This window comes from Monodon monoceros, unplaced genomic scaffold, assembly GCF_005190385.1.
Source record: "Monodon monoceros isolate NGI ecotype Baffin Bay Population unplaced genomic scaffold, NGI_Narwhal_1 Super_Scaffold_11, whole genome shotgun sequence".
NCBI classification, from domain to species: Eukaryota; Metazoa; Chordata; class Mammalia; order Artiodactyla; family Monodontidae; genus Monodon; species Monodon monoceros.
Genome location: NW_021703767.1, coordinates 11,184,550 through 11,202,330, shown reverse-complemented (window position 1 = coordinate 11,202,330; position 17,781 = coordinate 11,184,550). Strand labels below are relative to the sequence as shown.

Genomic DNA, 17,781 nt, shown 5'->3' with positions numbered 1-17,781 from the left:
AAAATAAAGTACTTTTTCCAAACTACACCTAGTTTTCTGCGAGATTGACAAGGTCCCCCTTGGTGGTTGGAGTGAATCAGTGGTATGAAACATGTTGAATAATTGCCTATTTCACTACATTTAGTAGCCAGCATAATCAAGGCAATATTTTGTTCTAGAATATCTATTGCTTTCCTTCTAATTACAGAAGTAATATTTGTTAATGCAGATAATTCAGCAAACACAGAAAAATACAAAGGAAATAAAATCACTCAATGGGGTATTCTTCCACACAAAAATAAATGTTAGCATTTTGATGCACACTATTCCTGTTATTTTTCTGTGCGTGTGCGTGTGTGTGTGTGCATTGCATATGCATTTTAGATGCTCTTGTACCGTTTATAACCAATAAACTTGAACACTTCCCTTATGCAAGGCCCTGTTCAATTACACAATTTACATAAATCATCTCACTTCTATTTTGATTGCTTTCTTTTCAATCAGATCTATATCTATATCTATCATCTATCTATATCTATCTATCAATCATCTATCTCCATTCTTCAACAACTTGATTTTTAAGAACTTCATAGTATCCCATTGCCTGAATGTATTCCAGTTTACCCTAATTTTTAAAAAGAATCCTGAATGGTTACATGTTGAGGCTGCTTTAAAATTTTCACCGTGGTAAAAAAGTGCCATGAAGAATATCATTGTCCACAGATCTCTGGGTTAATCTCTGATGACCATGTAAGGCAGTGTTTGAAGCATTTCACCATTTCCCCCCATTTCTATGTGCTTAATTTACAGGGAGGTTGTTGAGTTTGATTCTGAAGGATATGGGCAGTATTACCCCCAAAGGTATTTTGTCTATCAGCCGTCACGCATCTTGTGCGTTTGACAGGGGTATGCAGTGTGAGCCCTGCTGCCATCAGGAAGCAAGCCAGGAGGAAGGCAGGTGAGTCTTGGCGAACCAGAGTGTTGGCTGGGTTACAGACGCAGCTACTGAGACTTAGAGACCCGTCATCCCGTGGCTTCAGTGACAGGTTTATTCTCCCTCATGTTAACAGCCCAGAGGTCTGAGGTCAGGCCTGGCAGGGCCTTGAAATCACTTCGCTTTTACCTTGAAGTGCAGCTGCTCCAGCTCCCGCTGTCTCGTCCGCATCTAGCCAGAGGGAAAGGGAATTGTGTGCCTGGTTCTCGTGAGGCCAGTCGGGAAGGCACACACATCATTTCCTCTCCTCTCATCTGCTGGAACTTAGCTCCGTGGTCACGTACCTCAAGGGAGGCTGGTAAATGTAGTCCCTGGCTGGGTGGCCAGATGTCCAGGTGAAAGTTAGGTGACTGGATACTGGTGCCACACACCAGTCTGAGTACTCCCGGCTCCTGGGAAGGAGCCGCGGAACCCAAAGTGGTGTCTCTGTCAGTGGACATGTTAAGTGATTGTGGAGCTGGTTTGCCAGGAAGAAGGCCAGATTTTCAGCAACGTGACAGCCAGGAGGGAAATGTCATGGCAGATGGAGGGCACATTGATCTGAGCCCTAGGATGTGGCCCTGGGTCCCTCATTGCCCTGCAGGACTTTCTAGCTGCCGTCGTCCCGCCCCTGCCCACCCAGGGCTAGTTCTGGGAAGGGAATCCGTTTGCTGTCCAAACACTTGGAGGGTGACCAAGGAATGGGCGCCTGCGATGGCTGTTGTCTGGACCACTCTATCTTCTCTAGCAAGGCCCACAGGAGGGAAAGTGTAGGGGAGAGCTGACCTGGGTTAAGGGGTGAATCGGGAGCATCTTAGGGACAAAGTGGGAAGGGACACAGGGACTCACCTAAGGTTAGCTTGGCTTGTTGGCTCCAGTGATGAGGGACCATGTGCCAGGTGTGGCCAGTGACAAGCTGGAACAAGCACAAAATGGGGCAGAGGTGGGGGCAGGAGTAGTGAAGGACCTGGGCTCTGGGACCTGTCCCACTAGCCATCCAAGCCCGTGGTCCTGAGCAAATCTCTAAGGCCCCTCCGTCTCTTTCCTCATTTGTAGAGTGGGGTGATGTCTGTCCCATCTGGACCACAAGGCTGTTACAAAGCTTAAGTGAGATATACATGAAATGGCCTTGAAAACTGCAGAGCATCCTTCACTTAGGGGTGTTATGTCAGGATTAAGGGCATTTTACTGGGGAGAGACTTCCCTGGAGGACTGATGGAGCGAGTCATCCTAATGATCTAGTAGGAACCAGGAGTTCTGAATGACTCTTGAAGACAGGAGAGTCTGGCAGGCAGAATGACTTGCCAGATGACCTTGCTTGAGTGACTACTACCTGTCAGGTGCAGTGTTTAACCCCCCGGGGTCAGATGGCCCAGAGATGTCAGAGGCCTTTGGACCTTAGTAACCAACACCATTTGCTGACACCTTTACATCTGTGAGGCCTGGTACTAAGCTCATATAATCTTGCTTCGCTCTCGCAGCTACTCTGGGAGTGGGCATTACTGCTTCTTCCATTTACAGGGGTGGAAACCGAGCCTTGAAGGTGGGACGCTTCATGGGTTGGAACAGCAGAGGCTTGCACGTACACCCCCCAAATGCTCCAAGATGCGTTCTCAGTCACCTCGTCTACTGTTGCAGAGAGCAAAGCAGTGAACATCGCGGGACTCACCGCGGACGGCATGTCATATCCCCTTATGAAAATTCCTGTTGAACGAGTTTTGTAGAGTGGTTATTACTCCCGACTAGGTCACTCTACAGTCTGGGAAAGGGTTACTACCCCAGTGAAGTAACACATTCACTGTGGGTGCAGATGTTCTAGTCCTGTCAGGATGTATTTTATGACCTCAAGTATGGTGGCTGCATGTACACCAGGTTAAGTGTTTGAGATATCTCTTCGGGCAGTTTCAGGATAATTGTAATTATCAGAGAAGCAAAAAGATTTATTTCAAGTTTGGCTCCCTCAGCCTGGCTGGAAAGGCCTTAATTGGCAGGACCAATGGGCAGAAGTTCTGCCACACATCAGGGACTGGCATTTATTTATTTATTTACATTTCTGGCTGCGTTGCATCTTCATTGCTGCATGCGGGCTTTTTCTAGTCGTGGTGAGCAGTGGCTTCTCTTGTTGCGGAGCACGGGCTCTAGGCGCACGGGCTTCAGTAGTTGTGGCATGCAGGCTCAGTAGTTGTGGCGCACGGGCTTAGTTGCTCCGCGGCATATGGGATCTTCCCAGACCGGGGAACAAACCCGTGTCCCCTGCACTGGCAGGTGGATCCTTAACCACTGTGCCACCAGGGAAGCCCCAAAGAGCAGTGACTTCTAACCATCAGTGTACCTTCCATTGGAATACCTGCTCCCAAGAGGGGAGAAAATCCTGTGATTCCATTCTGTGCAGACACTCCTGGCCATTCCTTGGTTCAGAGGACATTCTCGGGGACTGTGACAGCCGGCTGGCTGAGAAAGCTGCCATTCTGCTGCCTTCCCTTGCGAAGTGCACAGCTCTGATGAGGACCTCTGTGCTCAGTGGGGCTGAGGGAATGAATGCTTGTTAGCAGAGTAACTGCTTTTAGATTTTCTAGATGCTAGACTAGAGGCATCTTTTTGGAAATAATCTCTCTGAAAGCTTTTACAGAAAACATTACTGCCTTTAAAAGTAAGATAATGTGGAGGGTGGGACTGTAGGCCAAATCACTTTGGGCTCAAACAAGTCCGAATGCACACGCTGGAAGTACTTGTTAAGAGTTCAGCAGGTGAGCACAACCTGGCCCTATTTGAAGGACTCTGTGCAGCCCAGTCACCTGGCTGACATGGGACCCCAGGGGCACAGCAGTAGGGGCTGGCCCACGTGCTGCAGAAGCTGCAAGAAGCGTGAAGCAGCAGAGGGGGAGCAGCTGCCAGTGTCTGACCAGCGTGGGCTCAGGGACCACTTTCAGTGTCTGACTAGAGATGTGCCCCAGCACTTGAAACTTGGAGATGACAACCAGTTTGCTTTACCTTAACTCCAAGTGCAGGCTCAGGCCTTGAAGACAAAGGAAATGAGGTAAGATACATGAAGTACTTAACAGTCCCTGGTATAAAGGTTAACTTTTTCCTAAGGGATACAAGCTTCCATAAATTCCTAAGAATAATCAACACAAACTAAGTTCCAAAGGGCCTTTTAACCTTTAAGCTAAGGGGATCATGAAAGATATAAAAATAAGGCTCCCTATATTTCCACTTTAAAAGACAGTAAACATAGTATATTCTGTTCAGGAAGCATTTTATTGTTGCTCCAAGTTTAAGAACTTTCACTTTTAGGAAATCAACACTTTTAGAGAATCCCCCGCATCGCTTTGCTCAGCTTCTGAATCTTGGTTTTTGCAGACATATCAACATATTTCTCTCCAATACGGACAACCATTCCACCCATGATTGATGGATCAATCTAGGAAAGAAAATAGGTTGGAAATGTGAAAACACATTGACATTTCATTATCAAAACGAAAGATGAAAAAGTGCTCTGAAAAGTCTACGTGCTACATAACTGTAAGCGGGAACAATTATATCTAGAAAATGACAGAAGTCAAATTGTGAATGGACTCAATAATCATTTATATTGAATATAAATATGAAGGTTCTACTACAGGCAAGTTTTTACATAATCAAGTCTAATTTTCCACTTTCTATAGCCATTTTAGGTGTCAAACAACCTGAGGAAACGTACCGTACGTAATTAAAAACCTACCTTAACTTCCAATTTCAATACTTGGCCTTTACTTAGGAAGCTCTTCAGGACTGTTTTTAATTCGGTAAGAGTGGCTTCATCTAAAGGCTAAAAAAGGACAAAACCATCCTTTAAAATTTAGATAAAGCAAAACAGAAAGTTACTATAGTTGAAGGAGAGAAAAAACATCCCTCTGGCAACGTATCACCAAGACAGGCCTTGTGAATTCCTCTGTTAGATATTCGAGGACCCATCCTGGAGTTGTGCCGCAATGGTCACTCATCAAGGCTGGTGTTGGGGTGTGCAAAGGCCCTGCCTCACAAGAACACACGGGCAGCTCACACTGGGAGGTTAGGTTCACTTACTGCCCATCTCTGCTCCATGGTACTAGCAGTACAACTTAGAAGTAACGATTAGGGGAAAAACCTGAAGTTTATAATGCCTGAGGATGCAGGCCTCTCCTCCGCGCAGCTCCCCCGGGTGCAGCCTGAGTCTATTATTCCCTTGGATGAAAAGCTGCAGTTTGACCTGGGATCTGCGGGTACCAGGAGCTCTGGCATGCCGCCCCACTCTTTGCAGGTCACAGAGAGCCCGGGCAGGCGGCTGGCTCCTGAAGTCAGCACAGCTCTGTGATCTTGTTCCTACAGAGCAAGTGCCCTGACCATCCAGACAGTGTTCTCTCCTCTTTGCCCCAACTTTTACCCCCGATTGGGTGAGAACGGCAAATGTTGCTGAAGGAGCGGCATTTCACCTGTCACAAATCCTATCTCCCAACCCACACACCCAAGAGTCCAAAAGCTAGCAAAGAAGGCTTTAAGCTCTGCAAAGATCCGACAGTGTCTTTTGGGGGGTGGTGGTGGGGAAGTCTATCAGTGCTCCATCAATCACCCGCTGAGGCTCTGAGGTTAGAGAACTCAGACGTATACGCCCCACCTTCCATTCAGACACATGCTGCGTGCTAAGCACCCGTGTGTGCCAGGCATTTTATACCACCATCGCCTTTACCCTGGACAACTCCGGGAGGTCAGGAGTTATTGTTCCCATTTTACGTGTGGGAGAACTGAGGCTCACAGTGGTTAAGAAGAACTCACCTGGGCAGGAGGGATAAATTGGGAGACTGGGATAAACATATACACATATATATATACACACCTATAAAAAATAGATAACTGGTAAGAAACTAGTGTATAGCATAGGGAACTCTACTCAATACTCTGTCATGCCCTATATGGGAATAGAATCTAAAAAAGAGTGGATATATGTATAACCGATTCACTTTGCTGTATACCTGAAACTAACACAACATTGTAAATCAACTATACTCCAATAAAAATTAATTAAAAAAAAAAAGAACTCACCTAAGGTCCCACCAGCAAGTGAGGACTAGTGCCAATATTTGAAATCAGTCTATTTCTAAAGTCTGTGCCCCTAGTCATTAATCAAGGTGTATATATATATATATTTTTTTTTTTAAGGGTGGAAATTATTTACCCGGGAGACTCAATGTCAAAAACATTAGCATCAGCTGGTTCTAAGAAACTTACAAAATCATGTCCTTGTAACCACTGAAGAATGACCTCCACCAGTGCTTGGCCATGGGGATGGCGTGACCATCTGGCCAGGGGAGCCTGGTCTGAGCTCTGTGGTCAAGGAGAACCAGCGCAGTGGCGGTGGGCTCCGGAGAACATCTGAGCTGTGTTGACTCCCAGCCAGGAATGTGCTTTGGGGGCACCAACTGCTGAACTACAAATGCACGAATAGGTACTATGTGCTAAAACGTCTCCTTCATATGATGCTCTTTTGGAGAGTTAGAATATCTTTTCAACACTAGAAATGTTAATCTAGGTGAGGTCAGGTGCTGCGTACCCCCAGTAAATCTACCATGCTCTACTGATAATTAAGCCTCACAGACTGTTTCCCTACCTTGACTGAACTACAGTGGGAAGAGAATACATACTTAAGACAACAACAACAAAATTAATTCTGGGGAGGTAGTGCAGATTAAGGAACACGGACTTCTGAGAGAGAGGCCTGTGTTCAAATCCTAGTTCCACATTCTGTGACCTCGAGCAAGCAACTTATTCCCCTGGGCTTCAGTTTCCTCATCGGTAAAATGAAGATAATAACACTTCTGCTTCACACAGACCTTTGATATTAAAATAAAGCGCCCAGAATAGTGTAGGTTTCAAAATTCAGTCCACTTCAGCGAGTCAGTAAGACCAAAGGGCCCTTCCGCCTTACCCCTTCCCACTCACCACCGCGAAAGATTAGACACGTATTTCAGTAAACTACGTAGTGTGACATTTACAAAATAACTTAAACCTTAACGGAACATAAACCAGTATTTCCCGACACATTTTTAACTCAGTCTACACTCTTTATGAATAATCACTGGTTAGGGAAGCACCAAGAAGACACGCTGGCCCTTGCAAAGCAGAGGTTCACAGAAGCTGGTATAAATGAAGCAAACCGCCCAAGTGCCAAGTCGCCTGTCCCGATTTCTTGATTTTAGCCTTTTTCTTTTTGTTCTGCAAAATGTGACACAGGGGATGTCAAGGCAAATGCAGCAGCAACAGCCCGTCACCTACAGATGCGGTGGTAACTGTGCAAGACACTTCTCCCCGGTGGACACTCATCATGGTGGAAAAGGCAGAAATGACCCCAGTGGTATTGTTCAAGCGACCATTTTCAGCAAGCAAACCTGGGAAAATAAAGGTATTTCACTTAAATCAGGTCATTCATGAAGCATTATATTCACCTAGAACGCAAACTTAGATTTGTGGCCTTAAAATTCAATGTCATTTAAGAATGTGAATGGAGAAGATGCAACTTATTTAAAAAGAATATGCAATGTTCAAAAAAAAAAAAAAGACTGAACAAACAAGGATTTAAGTTTGTAAGGGTGTGTGTGTCTTACATGGATTTGCAGTAGATTTCTTGATACGGCTTTCAATCTGATTTTCAGGTTTATGCCACAGATACCAGTGTTGGCCATAAATCCTGAAATTAACACACTGTCTATATTCACTACACGCTTTCTTTGAATTCTGAGTGATCATGGGATTTGAAAAGCAACTCAAACGTACCAAAGAATGCAAATGTCTTCAAGGACGGTGGGGGGGCACACCAGTGGTATGAGTCCCACTGGTCTCGTCCATGGGTTGAAACTGTGCAATCAGGCATTCTTGCATCTTAATATCCTTTAGACAATGCTCCTCAAACTTTAACGCCCAAACGATTCACTTGGGGAGCCAGTTAAGATGTAGATTGTGGCTCAGCAGGCTGGGGGAGACCAAGGTTCCTCACTGCCGAAAGGCAGGCGGAGCTGGGGTTCCCGGCCCATGCAGGACAGTTTCAGTAGCAGAATTTTCAGAGCCTTCAATAAAAAACATCTAATACTTACTGATCAGGTTGGACGTGAGGGGAGAAAACTTCTCTTTTGCTGTCATGTCATTTAGGCTTTTCATTTTAATGGAACGCTTTACACAGGGATTCATAACAGAAGCAGCCATTTTGGGTTCCTTCAAGATTTGCTAAAAGTACCAAAAAATAATTTCTTAAACTCTTTAGGCCATAAATGATCCTAGCTTCCGTACACATATGTTCTGATGAATCATATATTTCATAAATAAAATTAGCACTCTCAAAGCACATGAAGGGAAGTTTACGATCACAAAATTTTCTTTGCTTTTAAGATGATTTTACACAGGATACAGTATTTCTTGAAAATACTTAAAACCACTTTAATGAAGTTTCTTAAATTTATTTTTGCCTTTCAAGAGAGATTATAGAAAACCTAAGCAGCCAAAAGATTCAATTCACCACCTATTTCAATGCACCTACTACGGGTAATACTCTAGTTTTTCCCATGCTAAGAGGACGCTAATGATGCCCACACTCAAGTGTAGACCTGACAAGGTGTGCTGACTGCAGGCGGCCTCCTGGCCTCTCCCTCTCAGGCTGACGCGGATTCTGTCCTGCCCCTTAGAGAGCTCAGGAGAGCCAACCCAGAGCTGTGCGGGAGCTCTGGGGCTTCCAGAGCAGCCTCAGCCAGTCTGGGAGGAAAAAGGGCCAAAGAACGGGAGTGCAACTACCGTGAGAGACACAACTTTGTCTCTGCTGTGTTACGTCACCAACGTCTGGTCAGTGATCACGTGCAGCTTCCAGCACTCTGCTCCCCTGAGTGTCAGGCCAGAGCTCCAGCAAACCAACGGCTGTTTCCATTTGGGCATCTTTCAGTTATGCACCTCTATTAGCCCCTCAACCCCTCTGTCAGCACCCTCTCCTGGGCTCCTGGACAATTTCTGTCTCTGATCCTAGCTACCTGCCTACACTGCCATCTAATGCTAAAACTTCAACTTGAGCGACCCCAAAGAAACAATATTTTTCCATAAAAACTGCTAGCTTATACAAACTACAAGCATTCCGGAGTTGGAACCATACAGTTTTTCATGTTTCTTATCTGTTTTTGCTGCATCACCCATGGACAGTCAGTGACACCTGGGCAGCATATTTTCCTCTCAGTGCCAAGAAATGGCTGATTTTCTTTTATAAAGAGTCTTAAGGTAATGGCCTCCTCTCTATGTCTCCACGTCTTAACCGACTTCAAGTTTTAATTAAACCCCATTCTAACGTCCACAAGCCAGCCACGGGCCCCTTGGCGAGCACCAGTGCTCAGGTCTAAAGTGGGTGCGTGGGACGAGCGGCGGGCAGTCACCGTCACCTCCCGAAAGCCTGTGTGTGACCCTGTCTGCTCCTGCTACCCGTCCCCCGAGTGTCTCCAACAGTAAGTATGATTCTGTGAGGGTCAGAACAGTTGACGGTACCAACTGAGATCAAAAGCGTTATCTGCAGAGATAGATGGACGAAGGGAGGAAAACAGAGCTAAAATTACTGTCTGTTAGGACAAAAGTTCCCACAAAAGCTCAAAATGAAAAAACGAACAAAACTTATTGTTCTATACAACTAGTCTGTGAAGGTTTTTATCCCCTCTAACAAACAGTAAGATCAAAAAAAAAAATCTTTAGAAGTTGATTAAAAATTATAAGAAATTCTTAAAACATAAAATCAAAAAAAAGAACACAACTTTCTCTGGAGAGATTATATACTAGCTGTACATCCCCCTTCTTTAATGCAGAACTTACTGCCAGAGGTGGGAACTAGAAAGTACTGTACTGTATAGAGTACAGTATCTTTATTTCAAGCCCGGGATGTGAGTGAAACTGCAGCCCTCCGTCTCCTGTTGCTGACGACCCTTCCGCTCTACCATCTCCCACCTCCTCTCCCTCCTCCAGTCAGTAGCTCTTCTTGCCTGTTCACTCGATGCCAGCCCCTGGATGCCAGCTGTTGCACTGTACCACTGTACTTTTCAAGGTACCGTAAGGTTAAAAATGTTCTGCTTTTTGTTTGTTAGTTTTTATGTATTTGTGTGAAAAGTATTATAAACCTACTACAGTTCAGTGCTATACAGCCAGTTGTGTTAGTTGGGTACCTAGGCTAACTTTGTTGGACCTATGAACGCGCTCTTGGAACGGAACTCGTTTTTCTGTAGGGGACTTACTGTAAAAGGAGCAGGGGAAGAAACAAAATGTGTTAACTAGAAAACTCAGGGGAAACTGCAGTGGGGATTCTTCTATTTAAGTTACACTGTAGGCTTTTGTTAATTCAGTTCATTTACTCTTCTTTTCATGTTTAAAAAACACGTAAAAATAAACTTTCCCCTGTAGCCTTGTGGTCTTTGCCAGTTCTCTATTATCGTCATGAAACTCTTGCACCTTCACTAATTTTGCTGCCCAGCGTGCTCTGCTCATTTTCTCCTCACAAAAGGCTTCATAAGGAAAATAAATTCCCAATTAAACAAAATCGTAATATATTCTAAAGACTGTTTTGGAAATACCTGGAAATACAAGCAAAGATTATCAAGGTGACTTTTTAATTCTCTTTTGAAATGACAATGTTTCTTAAATTACCATCTTAAATTTAGATTTTCTATTTCTTCTCTGAGCCCCAAATCTTGGTTCCTAATATTAATATTCTTACCTGCGTCAGTTTGTACCTATTATACAATAGGTTCAGAACGATAATACCCAGTATTATTACTATCAACATCATTACAGAAAATATGTTTTTCCTTTTTCTTGCAGCTCTTTCTCTTAGGATATACCTCATTAGGGATGCAGAGTCAAATATCTAAGCAAAATATATACAACGAGAACTTAATAAGTAATGAACAGGAAAGGCTACTTACTGCTACTCTCAACAATTCCTTTTCTACTTGTTCCAGTTTATTCTGTTTAGATGCAGCAGAATAAAGAGCAGTGGCATAGCGACCTTCGATACCGTATACCTGAACAGGTGGCTTTAGAAACAAGGGTGGAGGAGGGGAGGAAGCGAAAAAGAAAATCAGTTAAGACAATACTACGGTATCAATAGCAGAAAGAAATATTTATAATTTAAAAAATACATCTTTTATAGCACAAAACAGTTTAAATATGTCATCAAAGAGCTATCCTGAATGACAAGTCTCAAAATGAGGGATGTTTCCTTGGCCAGGTCACTCTATCTGTGAGCTTCCAATTTCTCACCTTAAAACGAGGGGTTTAGGAAACATGGTGTCTGAAGTCCCCTTCTGCTCTAACTATCTATAATTCAACTATGTTAATTATGAGATGAGCTTAGGATTCCTTTGAATTCAATAACTACTTAGTTCCAAGTTTGGGAGGTTTTAAACACTGATAGAAGGCAGTTTTGAACATGTTAGAACCAGGCAAACAGGTGTTTATGAAACATACACAAGCATACTTTTATACATTTCAGAGTAATACTGCAAATATCCCTTACAGAGCTCCATAAATGTTCAGTTTAATGGAGCCCTTTAGCAATTTACTAAGTGCTTGAGGCTTGAATTAGTTTTTACAATGAACCACTGGCTTTTAAAACCACACAACCATCAATGTATGACTACATATGCTTACTGGTACTGTGTGATTGTAGTGGAAAAGCTTAGGCTTTGGATGAGCAAGATTTAGTTTCAGTCCAGCTTTAAGACTAAGCTGAAGGGCTTCCCTGGTGGCGCAGTGGTTGGGAGTCTGCCTGCCGATGCAGGGGACACGGGTTCGTGCCCCGGTCCGGGAGGATCCCACATGCCGCGGAGTGGCTGGGCCCGTGCGTCCGGAGCCTGTGCTCCACAGCGGGAGAGGCCACAACAGTGAGAGGCCCGCATACCGCAAAAAAAAAAAAAAAAAAAAAGACTAAGCTGAATAACCTCGGGCAAGTTTTCCCAAAGTCTGTTTCCTTTTTTGTAAAATGGGAAGACCAGCTACCTCCCATCACTGTTATCGGGTTTTAAGAAATTCTCCTACTTAAAGGTTATGCATGGGCCTGTCCCACGGCAGGCATTCAACATTATTCCATCCCCTAGCCCCTCCACCCCCATCATATTTGGGGAACCACAGATCATGCATAAAGGTTTAGGGGAAACTATACAAAATCCATGCCCCTAAGTGTACTGCTGTCTGATTCACACACATTCATCTGTTTTACAATCACAAAAGACATACCCTCACAAGCTTGGCAAACGGCCTGACCACAGATGTACTGAAGCAGCGCACCTTTAAAACAAAAAGAGAAAGTAGATCCAAATCAGACTACTTAAAGGATTTCTGCATTTACACCTGCAATAATAAACAGTAAACATGACTTCTAGATGATGCGCTTCTCATGTTTCCTTGTATCATCACATAGATTACATGAGGGTGAGCTGCTCTTTATTACCTAGGAGTAAATTTCCCCACTGGAAATCATTCCAGGTTGCTTGGGAAATTGCTTTTCTACTTCTAACTTCCTGGTTTACTAGGAGTAGGCTGAGGCAAGCACACCACTGAGAGAGAAAACACTAAGTTTGGTGAAATGTGTCTTCCAAAAATTTTAACAAGATTTTCGGCATTTATATTACCACCCTCGAGCATGATTTTAATAAAAAGTGGGAGGATTCCAGGCATGAACTGCAAGAGATGGACCTTCTTAGAATCCAAATGCTATCTGAAAATACAGATGAATTCTTTGGGTACTCCAGCCTCTGATGTGAGAACAGGCCCTAGTACCTTGTCTATCAAAATACTACCTTGATATTGTTGAGATGGTATCTTGTCTATCAAGAGTTGGAATCCAGAGTTTAAAAGGCACCTGCAAAGGCACAGGTCACCTTCAGAAAATTCCAGCTCTAAGTGTACTATACCGGTTGTGAGAGTTATGGAAAACTTACGGAAGCTGTACGCTGTCATGATATGTAAAGCATCATGTAATATAAAGAGTACGAATTTTCTTTCCAACTCTGTGGATTCGAATCTCAGCTCTACCCCTTACTGGCTGAGCAGCCAAGAACGAGTCATTTTAACTTCTCGGTCTCACTTTTTTATTAAAACGTGAAATGTGCTTTTACAAATATTCCTTAGCATTACTGGTGACCCCGGCCAGGTGTGACCACCACAACATAGAGAGACCCCCTTCACCTGTGCCCTTCAAACCAGCTGCTTCTCGAGGCTGTGCTCAGAGGACGCCAAGGTAGGACACGCGCAGCCCCAAGCCCACCGGCCCGCGTGCATCCCGGGGGGAAAGCGGGGCTGCCCAGGCCGCCTGGCGTCGCCCCCCACTCGCCTGGCCCCGCGACCTTGAACGGCGGCCACGCTCCCCAGCTGTGGCCTGGAACCGTGGAACTTAGGGGTCTGGTACGAGTCACCCCAGGAGGGCTTCTCCCTCTGGCTTTCAGGACCTCCGTTCTCTCACCTGCAGGGAGAGCCGAGACACTGCCGGTGCGGCCATCTTCTCCTGCCGGCTGTAGGTCAAACCAGAGTTGGCAAAAGCGACCAAGAGCGCACGCGTACGTCAGCGTAGCCGCTCGGCCTGCTGGGAAATGTAGGCGTAGGTCGTCAGGCCGCATGCGTACGGATCTGCCTCGGACTGGGAGTTGTAGTCCTTAGAAGCGAGTGGTCAGGGCTGGACCCACAGGGCTGGGGGTTGGGACTAGTGGGCTCGGACAGCACCTGGAAATGAAATTCTAGAGTTACTAAGTGACCCTTATTGTAGAATAGATATAGTGCCCTTAGCTTAAAATTTCCATTTAGATAAGTACGGTGGCATTTGTTCCATTTCACATTCATCACTAGCATCATTAGCGTGTTTACCCTTTCTTCCTACCACGCTAAAAGGTGATCAAGCGCAGTTCCTCGCGCTGTATGTATATATAAACCCTGAGCCTTACAGCTCCAGCAGCGGACACTACGTGCCCAGTACCTGGGCCGTGACTGCTCCTGCATACCTCTATCCCACCTCCGCCCCATCTCACCTGAGTACAGCACTGACCTCTTGGTTTGTGCGGACGCGTGAGGTTCTGGTGTTTAAACACTTCCTTCTGGGTAAGGCAGAGTGATTATCTGAGAACCATACCTAAAAATAGAACTGGTGTTTGAGCAAGTGTGACATTGAAACTGAGAACCCAACATTAGCTTTGGCTAGTTTCTCTGCATTCATAAAAACAACCTGTTTTCAACCCACTTCCCTCTAAATGGAATTTACTCTAATTTTCTCTTGTGTACAGAAGAGAGTTGGCTGCTGGTTGGAGTTTCCTGGTTGCAGTAATGGGGTCCTATGGTCAATTAAGATGTCTTTCTGCTCAGATCTATTATAGGAACACAGATTAAGTCCTTAATTTACCCTTTTCGAGTGCAGGTTTCTCATCATTACATAAACTTGTTAAAATGCAGAAAAGTAGAAGGGATGTAATTGCCCTCTTTTCGAACACTCAGAGTGTGTTGACTCCCATTATTTTTTCAGATAGTAGCCTGGACTGCCCAGGCTTGAATCCCAGTCCTTTCATTGACCTTGGCCCAATTATATAACTTCTCTGTGCTTCAGTGTTCTAATCTATGAGTATTAGAATAGCACCTACCTTAGGGCTGTTAGGAAAAATGAACAAGTTGTATATCTATCTGTCTATCTATCCATTTATCTATAGATTTAGAACAATTGTCTGACAGACTGGCACTGAATAATGTTCTCTATTTTGTTTTTATATTCTGTAACTTAATCATTCAATAATTTTGAACATAATTCAGATGGTTGCCTTTTTCTTTCTCTCCATTTTAAACAATACTTCATCTCCTGAGCATCTTTAGACACAAATTTTTTTTTCTTCTTCCTTAGGATAACTTCCAAATAGATTTCCAGAGCTGGCACAACTTGGCGAGAGGGTATGAGCACTTTAAAAGTCTTTGATGAATGAGGCCATGCTCTTTTCAAAACTTTAAACCAATTTATGCTTTCACTAGCAGCGCATAAAAACCCTTGTTTTACTTTTCTCTGCAAACTCTTTTGGGAGGCTGTCTTCAAACATGTCTAATGGAAAGTATATGCATTATGCAACACATTTTATTGAGCACCTATTATGTGCAGGCAGCTCTTCTATACCCTGGAGGTACAGCAGGGTACAAGACAAGGTGCTTGCCTTCATAGACCTTATATTCTATGTGGAACCAAACCACAAACCCCATGTTTCCTAATGTGTGGGTGTTATTAAATGTAATTCAAATCAAAAGTTCTGGGGCCAAATATACTTGGAAAATTCTAGACTATCGCATTAATAATTAATTATAAGGAAGCTGTAAGGTTGCGTAGCAACAGGGAGAGTCCCTCTATTTCCTTTGTATTTACCCCCATCTCACTTCAGCCCTTTGCATTTTGCCAAAATAATAGTTTGTGGTCGTTTGAATTTTAGGGTTTATCAAATGGTTGCACATGTATGGTTTCATTTTTATTTTGAGTCTCAGGATAACTCTAAGATGTAAGTAGTCTGGTACTCCCCTACTTTATAGGTGCTGAAACTTCTTGGATCCTGTTTGGGCAGCTCATCTAGGAAATGGCAGTTCTGGGTCTCAGGATGCATTTCTGGGCGTCAGATTTTGATGCCAGTGTACGCTGCTTACATCTTGGTGATCTGGACAATTGGAGAAACACAGAAGCAGCCCTGATGCCTGACGCCTCCACAGTCAAGCCTCCCTCCACCTGCTCATGGATTCCTGGATGTCTGCTGAAATCTCACAGCAAGCAAAGCCCAGCAATGACCAGCCGGGGCCTCAGAGACAAACTCTCACGAGGGACCCTGACAGCAGTTTCCCAGATGGGGGACTGTCGAAACTTCTTAAATGCAAGAAGAGAGAATTGGAAAGAAAAAAAGAATTTTGTCCCACAGAAGAAGGGAAAAGACTTAGCACTTTACTTTTATAGTGCTTTCCTCCTGTACAAACTTAAATTGTTTAAAAAATAGTTATTTTAACAGCTGAGGCTGACAGAGTCAAAGGGACTTGCCCAAGGCCACAGTCCAGGGCTACAGCGGTAGTGAAATCCAGACATCAAATCTCAGCTCTTTTTGTTTTAAGCTGATTTTCAATTCAAAACAAATATATTTCTCACCATTTTATTTTCTCTTTAAAGGCACCATATGCTGTCATGAAAACCAGCAGCGTGGTGTCATGAGACCCTCAACTGCACATGTTTTAAAAAGTGAAGTGATTTTCCCCTTGACCCAGAAAGAACCTTCTAAAACTCAGAAATCTGGATGAAGGTTAATATGCAAAATGTTCACTGCACTCACTTTAAAATGGCAAAAAATTGGAAACAAATGTCTGAGCATAAGAGAATGGTTTTAAAAATGGAACATTGTGCAGCTGATACCATGAAATTTTCGAAAAGTACTTAGTGACATAGAAAAATATTTAATGACACTGAGGAAAAAATTCCAAACCACATTCTGTATTTTTCTATAATGAGCACGTGTCGCTACCATAATCAGAAGAAAAAAACGGGGTGGGGGGGAATACCGTGATCCTGTCCCTTAACTATGTTCCCAGTAAAGAAGAGATCCATCCACTCTAGTTTCTGATAATGCTCAGCTTCTGACCTGCAGGGCAATGCTTCAAGTTGACGAGTTCCATGAGGGACCAGGCTCCAAAGTTGGACCAAAGGACTTCTAAGATTTCTTTCCAAGATTGGCTTCAACTAGACTCCACCAGCCCAGGGATCATTTTCTTGAGCTTTATAGAATACTTACTAAGGATGTTATCTTCAGGGCAAAGGGTGTTAAGATTTTCCCTACACATTTTGTTACACTGAAAGGACCTGGGAAGTGTTTGCATTATTCATATATTTGTTTATCTTGGAGTGAATTTCCGTCAGTTTTCTCTTTCTTTTAGTTCTCTCCCCCTCCAAGTTTATTTTGAGAACTGTACATGGATCCTTTACAGCAGACCAGAGCCACTTGCTGTCCTGGGGACCCAGACTGGCAGCCCCGATTTAGAACTTCATATGTAGCTTGTCTTTCCATTTAAACCTTAAGAATGAGAAAGTGACTTTGGCAGCTTTCTACACATGTCTATGGCGTTAAAGGGGGTTTGAGGCCAGTCCTGCCAATCAGCAGAGGCCCCTGGGCTGGAACTGATCTGGCTTTGAACAAGAAAAATTGTTGACAGTGGGACTCCAGGTGCTGAGACCATATGATTTTAAACTGTTTATCCTCGGGATCTGATGCATCTACTACAGAAGAAAAGAGTGAATAAAACACATGAAAATGGCTTGGTGATATTTTTGAGTCTTTGGAGAAAGCTGCATTAGATGGGTCTGCAGCACAGAGCCGGGACCTGGACGGCGACAGAGGGAGAACCAGGTACTGCGGGAACCGGTCCCCCTCCCCCCGGCCACGGGCACCTTCCCGCCCCTTCTGCAGCCGTCGTGCCTACCTTGAAGCATCAAGGTCACTGCTCGCGCTCAGCCTGGTCCAGGTTTCCGAAGCATCATCCTGACACTGGGGGGCGCCATCTCCTCACGTTGTCAACTCAGCCTCTGGCCTTGGAATCAATTTCTTTCTAGAGCTTTCGCCATTCAAATCCCCCGTGTCACAGCTCACACAAGCAAGTATGAATCAGAGTATTGTGAGATTGACTAACAAACTGGTTCCTGAGAGATGCTCTAATCCGGGCTCCTTGTGTTTCGGGGCTCACAGTTTCTTGTTATTGTCACCCAGCCTCAGAGGGGAAGCCGGTCTTAGGACCCCCAGGGACACTCACCCCTCCCCTCCCTC

General features: G+C 44.3%; 1 protein-coding gene across 1 annotated transcript; it reads right to left on the bottom strand.

Annotated features, from left to right (window-relative positions):
* Positions 1-4,191: 4,191 nt before the first annotated feature.
* ATP5PO (ATP synthase peripheral stalk subunit OSCP) lies at positions 4,192-13,667 on the bottom strand. Its single transcript, XM_029215501.1, has 7 exons — positions 13,437-13,667; positions 12,212-12,262; positions 10,900-11,010; positions 8,056-8,185; positions 7,241-7,353; positions 4,674-4,760; positions 4,192-4,373 (listed from the first exon to the last, which is right to left on the bottom strand). The coding sequence occupies exons 1-7, from the start codon at positions 13,470-13,472 to the stop codon at positions 4,260-4,262; spliced, it is 642 nt and encodes a 213-aa protein (XP_029071334.1). The 5' UTR covers positions 13,473-13,667; the 3' UTR covers positions 4,192-4,259.
* Positions 13,668-17,781: the final 4,114 nt, after the last annotated feature.

Excerpts from the sequence above, each read along its gene's own strand:
- ATP5PO (XM_029215501.1), bottom strand. The coding sequence starts at position 13,472 with ATGGCCGCACCGGCAGTGTCTCGGCTCTCCCTGCAG. Across the intron at positions 12,263-13,436 it reads TGTCTCGGCTCTCCCTGCAG|GTGCGCTGCTTCAGTACATC; the intron begins GTGAGAGAACGG and ends TTTGTTTTAAAG. Across the intron at positions 7,354-8,055 it reads CCTCACGTCCAACCTGATCA|GTTTGCTTGCTGAAAATGGT; the intron begins GTAAGTATTAGA and ends TTATTTTCCCAG.